Source organism: Monodelphis domestica, chromosome 1 (genome assembly GCF_027887165.1).
Source record: "Monodelphis domestica isolate mMonDom1 chromosome 1, mMonDom1.pri, whole genome shotgun sequence".
In the NCBI taxonomy this organism is placed as follows: Eukaryota; Metazoa; Chordata; class Mammalia; order Didelphimorphia; family Didelphidae; genus Monodelphis; species Monodelphis domestica.
This window is the reverse complement of record NC_077227.1, coordinates 377,241,561-377,256,708: the sequence shown is the minus strand read 5'-3', so window position 1 is coordinate 377,256,708 and position 15,148 is coordinate 377,241,561. Positions and strand designations below refer to the sequence as shown.

At 34.0% G+C, this 15,148-nt stretch overlaps 1 protein-coding gene across 4 annotated transcripts in view; it reads right to left on the bottom strand.

Moving 5' to 3' along the window:
- RANBP17 (RAN binding protein 17) overlaps positions 1 to 15,148 on the bottom strand; it is a 379,980-nt gene that overhangs the window by 244,759 nt on the left and 120,073 nt on the right. For all 4 annotated transcript variants that reach the window (XM_001370363.4, XM_056811572.1, XM_007474002.3 and 1 more), the window contains one exon: positions 10,532 to 10,667. In XM_001370363.4, coding sequence (XP_001370400.1) covers positions 10,532 to 10,667 — 136 coding nt within the window. The remainder of the gene's footprint in view (positions 1 to 10,531; positions 10,668 to 15,148) is intronic.

The following is a 15,148-nucleotide window of genomic DNA, read 5'->3' as shown; positions in this document are numbered from 1 at the left end:
ATGTATAAATTATTACTGTAAAGAAGAAGAGAATATGATAATATTCAAATGATAAAAGATCAAGGTCAACAATCAAGAATAATTTAACCAGAAAAAATGGGTATCATCCTACAATGAACAAAAAAGGGCCTTTAATAAAACAAATGATTTTCAAATATCCTTGAAATAAAAACCAGAGCCAAAAAGGAACTCAGAAATACAAAGGGTTCTTTAAAAATCTTAATATTAACAATATTAATTGTTAATTACAATAATATAACATTAACAATAATTAACAAAATAAGTCAGCTAAACCCATACAATTCACTTAATAAAAAAATTCTGCTCTAATATATTTCAAAACCACAAATTTGTTCCACTACAATTAATTATATATATAAGAGAATATTTTGAGTATAACTCAAATTCTGAGTTTGCTTTTGTAGCAATTCTTCCTTGAGAAACTGAGAATGTGGAAAATAGTACCACTTCACACTAAGTTGCAATTTTACTGATGTCCACTTCCACAATCAAACTTCCAAACTTTGTCATAGTAAAGTACAATATTTATCGTATTTCTACTGGTGTAACAGGATCTGTGAATGGAGAGGTGGTACACCCCTTCTTCCACCTAGGCAAGGAGTTGTGGCCTGCTCAACTTGCTTGTACAGCATGGGGTACAAACTGAGCAGCATCCCCAGGCCAAGGACACAACTACTATTTATTGTAGTACTTATATATTTCTTAATCAATTAACACTATAAAACTGTACTACCATTTTTCATTAGGTTCTTATTTTTTTAAATATCCCATTGACAAAGTTTTTGAGGGTTGTGCTCTAATGTCATTTTCATCATAAGCTCTTGTGGTTTTATTGCACAATTTTGCATAGGGTGGTGCTTTTTGGGAACACCTATGCTGTGTTATAGCAAAATTGCCTATGTCAGAAAGAATGTCTACCCTTTGATCCAGCCATAGCACTGCTGGGTTTGTACCCCAAAGAGATAATGGACAAAAAGACTTGTACAAAAATATTCATAGCTGCGCTCTTTGTGGTGGCCAAAAATTGGAAAATGAGGGGATGCCCATCAATTGGGGAATGGCTGAACAAATTGTGGTATATGTTGGTGATGGAATACTATTGTGCTCAAAGGAATAATAAAGTGGAGGATTTCCATGTGAACTGGAACAACCTCCAGGAAGTGATGCAGAGCGAGAGGAGCAGAACCAGGAGAACATTGTACACAGAGACAAACACACTGTGGTATAATCGAATATAATGGACTTCTCCATTAGTGGTGGTGTAATGTCCCTGCACAATCTGCAGGGATCAAGGAGAAAAAAACACTATCCAAAAGCAGAGGACAAACTGAGGGAATAGAAACACCGAGGAAAAGCAACTGCCTGACTACAATGGCTGAGGGGACATGACAGAGGAAAGACTCGGAGCGAACACTCTGATGCAAATACTAACAACATGGCAATGGGTTCAAGTCAAGAACACATATGATACCAGTGGAATCACGCGTCGGCCACGGGGGGGTGGGAGGGAGGAAAAGAAAATGATCTTTGTCTTTAATGAAAAATGCATGGAAATGATCAAATAAAATACTATAAAATTAAAAAAAAGAGAAAAAAAATTGCCTATATCAGAATAGGTTTGGTAAGTATTGGTAAGCCTTCTTTTATATAACAAATGGGTTTAAATCACCACCTCTATGGACATGACTCTCAGATCTTTAAATCAAGTTTTCATCTCTCTTCCTGAGTGCCATCACCAAACTCCCTTTTGGACATTTATTTATTTATATTTAAAAACTCTTTATCTTCTGTATTACAATCAATACTAAGTATTGGTTCCAAGGCAGAAGAGTGGTAAGGAGTATGCAACTAGTGTTAAGTCACATAGCTGGGAAGTAAAAGAGACCAGATTTGAATCTAGGATTCCTTATACTTAATGTGTCCAAAAGAGAATTTATCTTTTTCCCCAAACCCACTCCTGCTTATGGAAGTCTATTTTTATTGATTGTATTACCACCCTTCCAGTCACACAAGCTCACAACTTCAGAGTTGATCTCCACATCTCACTTTCCCTAACCCTAAGCAACTAATCATTTGACAAGTCTTGTTTCAATCTCCACACAATCTCTCACAATGATCACCTCCCCATTAACATAGACCATTATTTAGGCCCTTTTACCTCCTGCTGGACCACTGCTGTCGCCTCCTAATTGGTCTCTGTCTCAAATCTATCCCATATCCTAGGGCTCAGTGAATTGAAAGTCATGCCTGGAGATGAGAGGTTCTGGATTCAAATGTGGCCTGAGATATTTCCTAGCTGTGTGACCCTATGAGCAAGTCCTAATTAATCCTACTCCCCAGCCCTTATTACTTTTTTGCCTTAGAATCAATGTTGATTCTAAGGTGGAAAGTTAAGTGTTTTAAAAAATAAAATAAATTGTTATTCCTATAGCATAAGTCTGACCATGTCATTCTCCTGCTCAATAAACTTAAAAGTCTGGCATGCAGTAGGATCTTGACAAATGCGGTGACTGATTGATCCTTGAAAAGTTTTCAGTCAAAATTTTTAGTATAATGAATTTTCTCACAATTATGTTATAAATTTCAAGTTGATCTCTTTTAATTCTTAATAGATTACCAATTATCAGTAATTACTTTAGTTTCAATTTCATTTGGGCATTCTTTATAAATGTTTTCTAATGAACATAATTACTCCCAATTTGTCTTTTTTTCAAATTCTAATTTACCTAAATGAAATACTTCTATAATATTGGTTTGGTTTTCTTCAGGTTAAAATTATAATATGATATAACTTGTATATGATATGATGTGATATAAATAAGAAAATAACATAGAGATACTCCCTTACATTTTGCTGATCATAAACTGATAAGCATAGATCATGCTAGTTTGAAAAATGACTTCCTAGTCTTAAATGAACATTTTAAAAATCAACTTGGGCAACAAAATAAACTAAAAACCATGTAGAAAAAACCCAAATAAATATTATTCTGTTTTTTTATGAAATATTTGTACAACGAATGCTCTATGGTACCCATCAGTCACAAAAGTGTCCAGTTAAAAACTTCTTAAGTTTTCCTCTGCAGGGTCTAGGAACCTGGAAGAACTTGGAGAATATTATATAATGCATAATAAAGATGAATTGAATTATTATGGTTCTTTCCCCACATATGATATTTTCTTCTGACTAGAAAGTTTTAAATAATTTAGGGGAAAAATAATTATAACAAACTTATGTCAAAATTGAAAGAGCAGATTTCTATCTCCATAAAAATAGCTATATTATTTTCTTTAATCAGGAATTATCAGGTCCAGATTTATCTCACCATTTAACTGGAACAATTACAAATATTTCTAAACCAAATAATAAATACGATGGCTAGAGATTGCATAATTGGGATGTTAAGAGTGTTAAAAATATTTCATGGGAGAGATTGTTTTCTTAACATCCAGGTCTTATTGTCCTGAATTTTCAGATAACTGCTAGCAATATACTATACCAAAATGTTTTACAATTATAGGGAGAGAATGCCATCTGCTGCTTTATATGTGTACTCAACAGTAGAAGAGCTGGAGAATAGACAGGTACAATGATTATTGTACCATAAAATGGAATTTAGATATATTGATAAACAGCTATAAAAAGAAGCAAGATTGATGAATGAAATAAAAGACTTCTATTTAAGGGGAATGAGTATGTTTTTAATATAAACCAGTGAACTTCCAGGATAGATTTATTTGTATGTTATTTCCACGGAAATTACATATTTCCACAGATTCCTTATAGACATGGTTTAAAAGGACCAAACTGCTAAAAAAGAGAAGCCCATTTACTTGACCCTTACATGGGAACCCAATTACAAGCTAATACTTACAGAGTCCTCTACCCCCATTCCAGTATGAGACTTGGAACTTTGAGAGAAACTGTAGGCTTAGAAGTAGAGTAAGGTAATAAACTATGAAAAGTGGAGAGTTTATAGCAAGTTGCCAAAAAAGAGTTAGTTAACATGTGGAGTGACTTCCTTTGCCAAGATATCTACACTGAGCACATTTATCACTTCACTGTTAGCAAGCAGTCTCTCTTAAAAATGAAAATACCCATGGGAATGTAAAGGAACAATCAGTCATCCATAGGTAAGTATAACTTAATCATATTGGACTGCTTTCTTCCTAACATCCTTGGCCAACCTATAGGCCAGTACCCCTGCTCCTTGGGATATCTCTTTCTCTACAATCCTAGGTTAAGGCCTGAACACCAATTTTAGACATTTGTAAAAGAATTTAAATTGCAGAGTGATAGATCTAGATTGCTCTTCCTCCTAATTCTATTAAATATCTACACATCAAAAATATAATTTAAATATTTGTTTTTTCTCTAGACCAAGTATTTCATTAATGTAGGGAAGTTCTGGTGAGAAAACATCTTTCATCAATATAGAAAATAAATGATTTGTAAATTAGTCTTAGCTATGTGGAGATTAAATCTCTTACTCAAAGTCACAGTCTCTTTCTCTCTCTCTTTTCATATATATAATACACACATATATATTCATATATGTATCAGAGGCAGGCCTTGAACTGAGTGAGGTCTTTCTGATTCTGAGGCTGATTATCTCCTATGGAAGTCCACCTTTTATTATAAAAATGAATATAATCAATCTCTAACTTTATTCTGAAAGAACAATATCGTGAGAACTAAAAGCAACGAAGCCAGAGAATAAGCAAAGAGTAGCCATTTGTATACTTTGTGCTTAGTTGATGATGAATCTTTTTAAAATGACTATTCTTAGTTCTCAGAGGAATACAAGGCTAAATCTTAAAGGTAGATCCTTTACTTAGCCTATCAAAATACATATCAAATCCTTATTCAATCTACTAAAAAAGAATCAAATGCTTCATATTAGAGTGGAGATGGAGTTTTGAAGGTGATACTGGCAGGGATCAACCTATGAGCCTAGCTAAATTCTGAGGCCTAAGGTTAGACAGTTAAGCACAAGAACAGGTTTTATTTTTTGTCAATTAAAGTCTTTATGACTGTCTATTAAGGCAAAACACAAGTACCCATAATGATGAAAAGCAAGATCCTTTCAAGTTTTAAACTATTGACCTGTTAAGAGAATAAACTTTGCTTAGAGGTCTATAATGACTTTCATCCAAATTCTATTCACCATTCTGGAGTCTATCCCCTCTTATCTTCTCTAGCAGATTGCAATGCAAATCATACCTCTTCTTTCTCACTCATTTTCAATCTTTCCCTATCCAAAGATTTTTAGACGACTGCCTTCAAACATGCCTGTGTCCTCTATTCTTTTTTTTCTGTCAATAAGAAATTTATTTTTTTTAAATCCAAATGATGGCATTATCCAATTATTTATAATTGTTATGAAGTTGAATTGTTGAAATTTGTTCAGAAACATTTTTGACTGCATTAATACTTTATGTTGTCGCATTTATAATCCAAATTCACACACAAATGAAAATGGAAAAAACTTGCCAATACCTGATTCTGTCCCTTACTTTTTCATTTGCAATTATATACTAAGGTACCTTTTGATCCCACGGGGGGGGGGGGGGGGGAATCTAATATTTAGAACTACCAAGAACAGGAGGAAGAATCCTCCCCACCTCCATTTTCAGAATAAAGAATGTGTCTAATTTTTGGTGTAGTTTAGTCCTCTACATATGCAGCATCTGAGCTGGATATCTTTTGTGATATCAGTGAAACATTTGGTGTGGTAGCACAGTTTGGTGTCCTTAAGCAGGACTACAAGACAGGTTTCACCTGCCAAAGCACCAGTTGTTACACTATGAAAATGCAGATGTGTTTTGAAGTCCTGAGTAATTTCATGCACTAGACTGGAAGGGAAGTTTACAAATCAGAAGTTTTGTAGATTTTTGATACCATCTGATTTCAAGGAGAGCCACAGTACCTGTTCTGTAGCAGAGGTTTCTGGACCTCTCCTGTAGAGTGCACACTTTTGCGAATGGCTTTTATGTCAAGCTTTCTGCTTCTGCAAGCTTTACCACTGGTGGAATTACCCATAGTTTGCTTGCTACTAGCTATGTTCCTGAAAACTTCTCCTTAGCTACTCCCCTTCTCTTTTGGCTTGGGCTTGGAGAGCCAGGGTGCTCTCCAAGTGCTGGAGAGCAACAGTAGCAGCAGCATCACCCTGTCTCTCCTATTCATAAAAAAATAACCAGTCCTACTATCCTTTCAAGTCATTATATATCCCTTTCCTTCCTTTATCAACTAAGCTCCTTGAAAACAGAAAATCTATATTCAATATTTTCATGTCCTCTCCTTTTACTCATTCAATACTTTGTTATTTGGTTTCCAACTGCATGACTCAACAGAAATTGTACTATCCAAATAATCAACAATCTTAGTTGCCAAATCTTATGATCTTTTTCAGATCTCAATCTTCTTGAACTAGGTGGTACTCCTAACTGCTTTCTCCTTCTCAATGCTTTCTCCTCTAGGTTTTCATGACCCTACTTTCTCTTATGTCATTACCCTTTGTTAGTCTTCTTTGTTGGCTCATCACCCAAACAACCCATCCATTCCTAACTGTGGATGTTCTCCAAGGCTCTATTCTAAGCTTTCCTTTCTCTACATTTTCTCTCTTGGTAATCCATTAGCTCCCATAGGTTTAAAATCATTCATATGCTGATGATTCATATTATCTAATCACAGTTTATCTTCTGAGATCTATATCTCACCATTTGCTGAGTCCTGATGATTCTACCCTCACAAATCTCTCCTGAGACTATTTTTACCCAGTTGCAGGATGTCATGACCTCCAACCTGGACTATTGTAAAAGCCTTATGGTTAAACTCCTTGCTTGGGTCTTTCCCCACTTCTGGTGATCATGTCATTCCTTATTCAATGAGTTATAGTGGCTTCCAATTACATCGAGGACCAAATATAAATCCTGTTAGGTTATAATTTTTCCTATCCATTTTTACAGATGCTTACTCATGGCTAGAATTCTCTCCCTCCTCATCTTCACCTCCTAGTTTTCCTGGCTTCAGAAGTCAACTGAAATCCTACATTTTGCAAGAAGACTTTCCCAATTCCACATAATGCTAATGACTTCTTCATGAGATTATCTCCAATTTACCCTATATATATATGTATATATATACATATATATATGTATATATATATATATATATCTTGTTTATAGATAGTTGTTTACATGTTGTTTCACCCATTAGGCTAGAAGCTCCTAGAGGGGAGAGATTCCTGCCTTTCTTTGTATCTCCAGAATTTAGCCCAATGTCTAATACATAGTAGATACTTGATAAATGTTGATTTGACTTCATTTATCCTTCAGTCCCATATTAACAACTGCTTATTAGACATTTCAAAGAGGATGTCTTAGAGACATCCCAAACTGAAAATGTTTAAAACTGAACTTTATCCTTTTACCCAAATCCTCCTTTCTATTAAACTTTCCTATTTTTGTCAAAAGCATCATATTTTCCCCAACTTCCCAGGTTTGTAATCTTGACATTATCCTCAGCTCTCTACTTTTCCTTTATTCTATGTATCCAATTAGTTGCCACTTCTACCTCCATACCATTTCTCACATACAACTCCTGCTCTCTCTTCACACAGTTACTGCCTTGGTTCAGGCTCTCATTCAACTGTCACCTAGATTATCATAAGTCTCTTAACTGGTTATCTCCTCTCAAATTTCTTACCACTCCAGTTCATCCTACACGACATGCTACTGCAAAATTGACTTTCTTAAGCCCAAATCTGATCATATAACTCTTCTACTCCATCAGCTTCACTGGTTCCCTTTTATACACTTCTCTTTAGCTTTTAAACCGTTTCACAACCTGTCCCCAACTTATTATAGTCTTCCTGGACTATTCTTCTGATACTCTGCAAGCTAGCCAGCCTGGTCTTTCTGTTCTTCACACAGATTTTCTCATATCCTATCTCTGTGCCTTTTCTGTTCCACATGTCTGGAATGTGTTACTTCTTCCTCTCTCCCTCACAGGACCCTTTTCTTTCTTTAGGACACAGCTTAAGTACTCTTTTCTGTTTTAAATCTTTCCTCATTTCCAAATCGCTAGTGGACTCATTTGAATTGAATTACTTTATCTGTGTGTGTATGTGTGTGTGTGTGTGTGTGTGTGTGTGTGTGTGTGTGTGTATATATATATATGTAGTATATATACTGAAAATATATTTATTCACTTTATATTTATGCTGTATATATCTCTATACATACTTGTCTTCCATTAGAATATAAGCTCTTTGGGAGTGGGGATTGTTTCCTTCTTTATACTTAAATCCCTAACACAGATATCAGTGTCTGGCACATGGTAGCAGCACTTATTAAATACTTGTAGATCAATTATTGATTATAGCCTGAGATTGTTTGCCACATGACATTTGACTTATATTGAACTTACAGTTCAGTTTAAAGCTCTTTTGCCTTAATTTAAGAGACCCCAGGCAAATTCAAATTCTCTACAACATAAATGAAGAAGTCTCATTACAAAGTCCCTTTAGAACTCTATTAACTAAATTTCCTTGACCTGGGCCTAATATAATCTTAATTAACTCTACTACAAAAAAATCAAAAGTTCAGTTATTTTATGATTCATCTAACATAAGAATCATCATCAAAAAGAAATGAATTTATTTGGCATGATAATTTTTCCCCACAAAGATGTAATATGACACTGTCTAGTCATGTGACCTTGGGCAAATCACTGAAGTGCCATGGCCTTGCTTTTACCACTCTTCTGCCTTGGAATCAATACAAAGTATTGATTCCTAGAAGGAAAGCAAGGGTTTGAAAAACAACAACAAACAAACCCACCAAATACCTAATACTAGTTACCAATGACAAGAAGTAAACGGCTTCAGGATAGCAAATATTTTCATTTTTGTCTTTGGTATTCCTAGTACTTAACATAGTACTTGACACCAATACTTATTGTGTGAAAACAAGAATCTTCATCTTATAAAAAGAATTTTCCACAGAATGATTCCTTTAAATGAGAAGTTTTTGCAGGGCATTTATAAGACTCAACATATCTTGCAGTGTTGTTTAACAAAATAGTTTGAGATTTGTACTCAGAAAATTTGGGTTTGTATCTTAGATCTACCACACACTAGTTCTGTGCCCTAGGGTGAGCACCTTAATTTCCTTATCTATAAAATAGAGTTAAAAATCCATTTTGTTGTGGAGATCAAAAGAGGAAATGTATGTGGCTTCCTTTTATAAGTTATGAAGGCTATATATATGAGTTAATCTCCTGATAATTAAGTTTCAAGTTAATCTTTGAGGGACACAAATTTTATAGAAAGGGAGAGGAATATGTATATGTATATTTGTACATTATCTTCATTTCTGCTTATTGTAATCTATTTAGTCTTAATGACAAATGCATGTTACTAACCTTTCCTATTTCTTCTTAATGGCATCTTTCAGTAGCAATTAAATACTGAAAAATAATTCTAAAGACACTAAAGGCAAAGATGTTTCAAAATATAAAAGGCAAAGGCCACCTCAAACTGCAGGACCTACCTCCTCAGGGAGAGATAAAGAGAAGTTTGGTTGAAGTAATTCAAACAATGATGCTAAGAGAATTTAACAGATACAGTTCTCACTTTAGAGTAAAATCATTCTTGTCTAAAAATCACAGAAGAACTGAAGGTAACATTAAAATTCCTTGGGAAAAAGTCTAACAGCATAATGAAAAGCTACATCTTGAATTTCAAGTAAGAAATTCTTTGACATTGTTCAAGCACAAACTAAATCTTAAAGTGATAAAAATGTCCTTGGGACTGCTTATCATAGAGGGGTATTGAAAAGACTTACTGCAACAGTAAGAAAAAAATCCCAGACACATCTTACTCAATGTCATAAGTGCTACTAAATATTGGCTTAGGGCTCATATAAATGCCTCTGATACTCTTCAAGATCAATTAATCTGGTCTTGCTGATGCTATTCTTACAATATCTAGACAATATCTAGAATGTCCTTTACAGTTAAGGTGATTTAACTGCTACTTCTCAAATATGCTGCTAACTCTTCTAATCCCTGCTATTTATCATGCAGAAAAGCCAAGTAATGTGAGAAATAAAGTACAAACCACATAAGTGAGTAACTGTCAAAGGAACAGAACTATTAAAAGAATAAATCTTGCGTTCTCACCCTTGAAATATAACACAATATAACAAAATCCATTAAAACATTCAAAATAATCTTAACTATTTAATGAATGTAACTGTTAAAAATATTCATGGATTATCTACCAATCCTCAAAGAAAATGGCAAGCCCAAGGATAAATCAAGAAGATGAACAATAGATCATCTTCAATACCTCAGGGTCTTGAATTCCAGTGCATAATGTACTCTCCCAGAGAAATCAGGGAAGTTAACTTTTCTAATTCTGTGCATCAGTCATAGTTATATATTTACATGCATCTTTTTCTTTATCTTAAGTGATAGTGGTTTAGATTCATTATAAAAACTTACCTTTGAGGTTCGCTGAAGTTGGTCACCCACATATGTTTTTCGAAACTGATCCAAAAACCAAAGAATTGCAAGTTCTATTTTTTCATTACTAGACTGAGACAACTGGGCATCCATCAAGGTTATAAGCTGAAAAACTCTTAACATAAAAAAATATATTTTTAGAAAAGAAATTAAAAAAGTAATATAACAGTTACTTTTATAGCAATTACTTGTAATCCTCATACATTAAGTTATTAATGTGGGAGGAATTAGAGGAAGAGATTATTTAATCAGCTTTAATCCTTGGCATATTATTAATTTGCTAAATTGTATCTGCTAAATATCAAATATGAAAAATGGCTATGTCCACAGTTTTTTCTATTCAGAATTGCTACACATAAATAATTTCCCATTCTTATAGTGAATGGGAAACACATAGACCTGAGAGAATCAGGCTAAGGTAATTTGTAAACTCTGTCTTTTGACTGGTTTGATAAATTGCCTGGTTTAACAATTAACTTTTGAATATCTATCATCCATCCATCCATCCATCCATCCATCCATCCATCCATCCATCTTTAAAAATATATTCTATCATTCACATCTGTGAAAGCTTCCCCATGACTCAATGCCTCTTCCTATATACCTACATCTTAGTATCTCTAATTCCCTTCCAGGCTTAGCTTAAGTGTCACCTCCTTCAAAAAACATTTACTGATTCCTCCAGCTGTTAGTGCCTCCCTACCCCTGCTCCCAAATTAATGTATTTATTTTGTATATATCTTGTACTTACCTATGACCCTATTTCCTTCTATAGTGGAAAGTAAGCTGTGTGAGGGTAGCCTGACTTACATATTTGTATCCCCTGTATCTACCTGATACAACATAGTGCTTAATAAATGTTTGTTGACTGATATAAAGATACAAAACTGAAAGTTCTATTTTGTTCCTATCTAAGCCTGAAGAGGTCTTCCAAATCAAAACACATTTTAAAAAATTCATTCTACCAAGGTGTGAACCAAGTACAAAGAATAAAAACTGAAAGAGAGTTCACTGTCACTGAAAATCCCAATAAATGGTTACAAACCACATGCAATGAAACAGACAGAATTTTAAGAGTTGGAAGGGATCTCAGTAGTCATCTGGTCCAGCTCCCTCATGGTCTCCTACTACACACTCAATTTACCATCCAATCTTCAGATGAAGACTTCCAGTGAAGACCACAACACTATTTTCTACTTTTAGATAACTCTAATTATTAGGAAGTTTTTCTTTATACTGATCAAAATTTGCTGCTCTACAAGTTCTATCAATTATTGCTAATTTTCCTTCTAAGCAATGGCATACAAATCTAATCCCTCCTTCATCAGATGAACTTTAAGTACTTTAGAAAACTATCATTTGGTTTTGGACTGTCAAGGATATTCAAAAGTTAAATATAACCAATATTATTATCAAGTTATATTTACTCAGAGTTTTGTTGCATCAAGACATGAAAATGACAAAGAAAGGCTTGTTCATTAGATTGTTTCATAAATTGAAATATCAATGAATGAGCAAAATGTTGTTTTATGTTGAACTACAAAATAATTATTTCAATACTCAATAGCTTAAATACTTCACTGCTAAAATCATATAGTAAATTTAGACACTAGCTGTGAAATCCTTTTAAATATTGGCTGAATTCATCCAGCAAGTAGATAGGCTTAGTATAAAATTGAATAGTAGATAACATCTCAACTAGGTAAGTTATGTTCAGTGACTTGGAATTTCTTCAGATGGTATATACATTTAACAAGTCAAAGGAAAAGTGAAATTGCTCAACATACAACCCAAATATTATAAAAATACAAAAATATAGTTATTACAAAGCAAAAGTGTTAATAATTAAACTAACTAAAGTCTAATGAGCTTCTTGCTATTAAAGAAGATGAATGAGAACAAGTTTGTTTATAAGGTTTACTTGGTTTACCTGAAATGCATTTTCTTCTCATTCTTTGTAATTAAACACTACTTAAGGAATTAAGTACTAAATACTGTTTCTTCCCCTCATCAAAGTTGGATACTATTTACTCATTTGTTCAACAAACATCTCTTAAGTGCATCTTATGAAAATATCACTGTCCTAAGAACTGGAATGGAACTATGAAGTTTGATAATATGGAGATTACTTTCCAGGAATTTACATTCTAGTAGTTATAGTATGAAAGGATTAACTAAAGGACTATGATAGAGTTCAATTATTGAGTTTTTAAAAATTTCTAACAACTCAAAGGTGGAAAAAATAAGTGTGGAAAAGTCAAATTATATACTCCATTTAAAATGTCAATATGCCGATTTAAAACAATCATTTTATTCTTTTTTGTATAAATATAAAAGATACTTACTATAATTATTAAGTTTAAGAAAATGTAATGAAATGTATTTATATCATTCAGATATAAATGATATCAAACAGAAAATAAAAAAGTGAAAACATCTAGAATTACTCATGTAAAAATTTCTATTGATTTCAATTTCAGCATGCTAGAAACACAATGGAAGAACAACAAAATTTGCCAAATATTCTGATAAAAAATGAAATATCCTACTATCAAGATATTTTAAAATATCTAGCTGTTTGGCATCCTTGACATTGCTTTAGGGAAAGGATATATGGTTAACATTTACTCCTTTCCAAACAGATGTGTAGTATCTAGTTTGTGGGTGTTTTATTAGTTCTATGGAATAATAAAGGGCTTAAATTTGATCCAGGTGGTATACCTACTATATTCAAAGAACTGTGCTAGGTGCTAAGGAAGGCACAAAATTTATTTCTTTAATGAACCCTGTTCTTCAGAAGTTTTTAATCAAGTAAAGAAAATCAAATAGGCATCTAAGAAACTGTTGAGAGAATTCTTGATCCTGTATTTTATGTCTGATTTTACTCCGTGAGCAATTTTATTCTGTAACCATATTCCATATTCTAGGTAACAAACTTAAAGTCTCTTCTCTGTCTCTGAGTGAAGAAGCTCAGATGTACAAAAGTTCAATCTCCTATTTCTCAGAATTTAGATACCAAAGGCTTAATTAAGCTGTCCCACTATCACTGTAAGTTAAATAAAAATTCTGTTTTTGATATTCTCATAAAACATTATCTTAGCATTTCCTGCAAGGTTTGCATCCTTGAGAATGTGAAATTGAGATTAACTCCACCCTACGTATTTTTAAAAATTTTAGCCAACAGGAATGTATACACCCCCACTTAAGAATTTAGTGGGGGAGGGGCTGGTCTATGACCCACATATGCTAGCAAGTGACAAATCAGAAACAATTGACTGCCCCCTAGGCAGCCCAGAGTCAAGTTTAAGCCACCATTGGCACATGTTAAGGTGGAAGGAAGGCACAGGAAGTGATGCAAGGAACTGCCTTTAAATTTCATGGTCACTTCCTATGAGGGGTTCTTGGAACTTGACCATGGAGGAGCTTGGGCTTGAGATCTCAGACTGCTTCCTTTTGGACTGTCACATGGTGAGTGAAAAGGCTGACTCTGGAGATACTAGCCTTTGGAGAGGCCCCCTCATCTCGGAGGAGGCCTCAGTGGCTGGAAGTCTTGTTAAATTTAATCCTCTGTCCTTCCTGCCCCCACTTTCACCCCCCACCCCCGCTGGGATCTCTGAATTCCTACCTGGTTCAGACCAGGCCAGAGCAGCTATCTCTCTCTCTTTCTTTCTCTCTCTCATTTCCTTAATTTCTTCTCTCTATTTGTAAATAAACCACCATAAAAGCCATTCTGACTTAAGTAATTCATTGGGATTTTGTAATTAAATCCCTGGTGACCAACTCTCAAATATTCAGTTCAACCATAATTTTTACCCCTTACAAGAAATCAGACTAACTTATTTTGTCCCATCTTTTTGTTTTTGATAGTTAAATTTATTAAAAACCTTACAATTACTCTTTCATGTTTACCTGTTTGTGCTTCTCTTGAGTCTTATATCTGAATGTTAAAATTTCAATTTAGATCTGATCTTTTCATCAGAAATGCTTTAAAGTCTTGTATTTCACACTTTATATCCTCTATATCTATATCCCCTCCCCCCCTTGTTGGATTATACTATTTTGCTGGGCAGGTTATTCTGGGGTTATAATCTTAGCTCCTTTGCCTTCTGGAATTATTATATTCCAAGCCTTCTGCTCCTTTAATGTAAAAGCTGCTAAATCTTGTGTAATCCTGACTGATTCGATCAGTGATCCCAGGATACAGCTGGGACTCATAAAATTCACAAAAGCATTCCTTAGAGATAGCATAGAAAGGGGTCTTCATCCTCTGTGTGGACTACACCCACTTTTAAGAAATACACTCAATCATGATTCCCCAAACCCATGATGCTGCCAATTCTATAAATAACTATAAGATTTTGTCCTATTCTTTGTTCTATGCTTATAAAATATGTTGCATTTTCAATTTAAGGTCTTTGATATAAATGGAGGCAAGCCATTGACCCTTTATTATCAGGTTGCATGCCCCTGTTAATATCTTGCTCAGAGAAACTTGCCTTAATAAACTTCATATGTGACACTTCAAACTGGGGGGGGGGGAATGAACTTTTGCATCAGTTATCTCTGATTAAGGTCTAAATATCCAAGACAAATAAG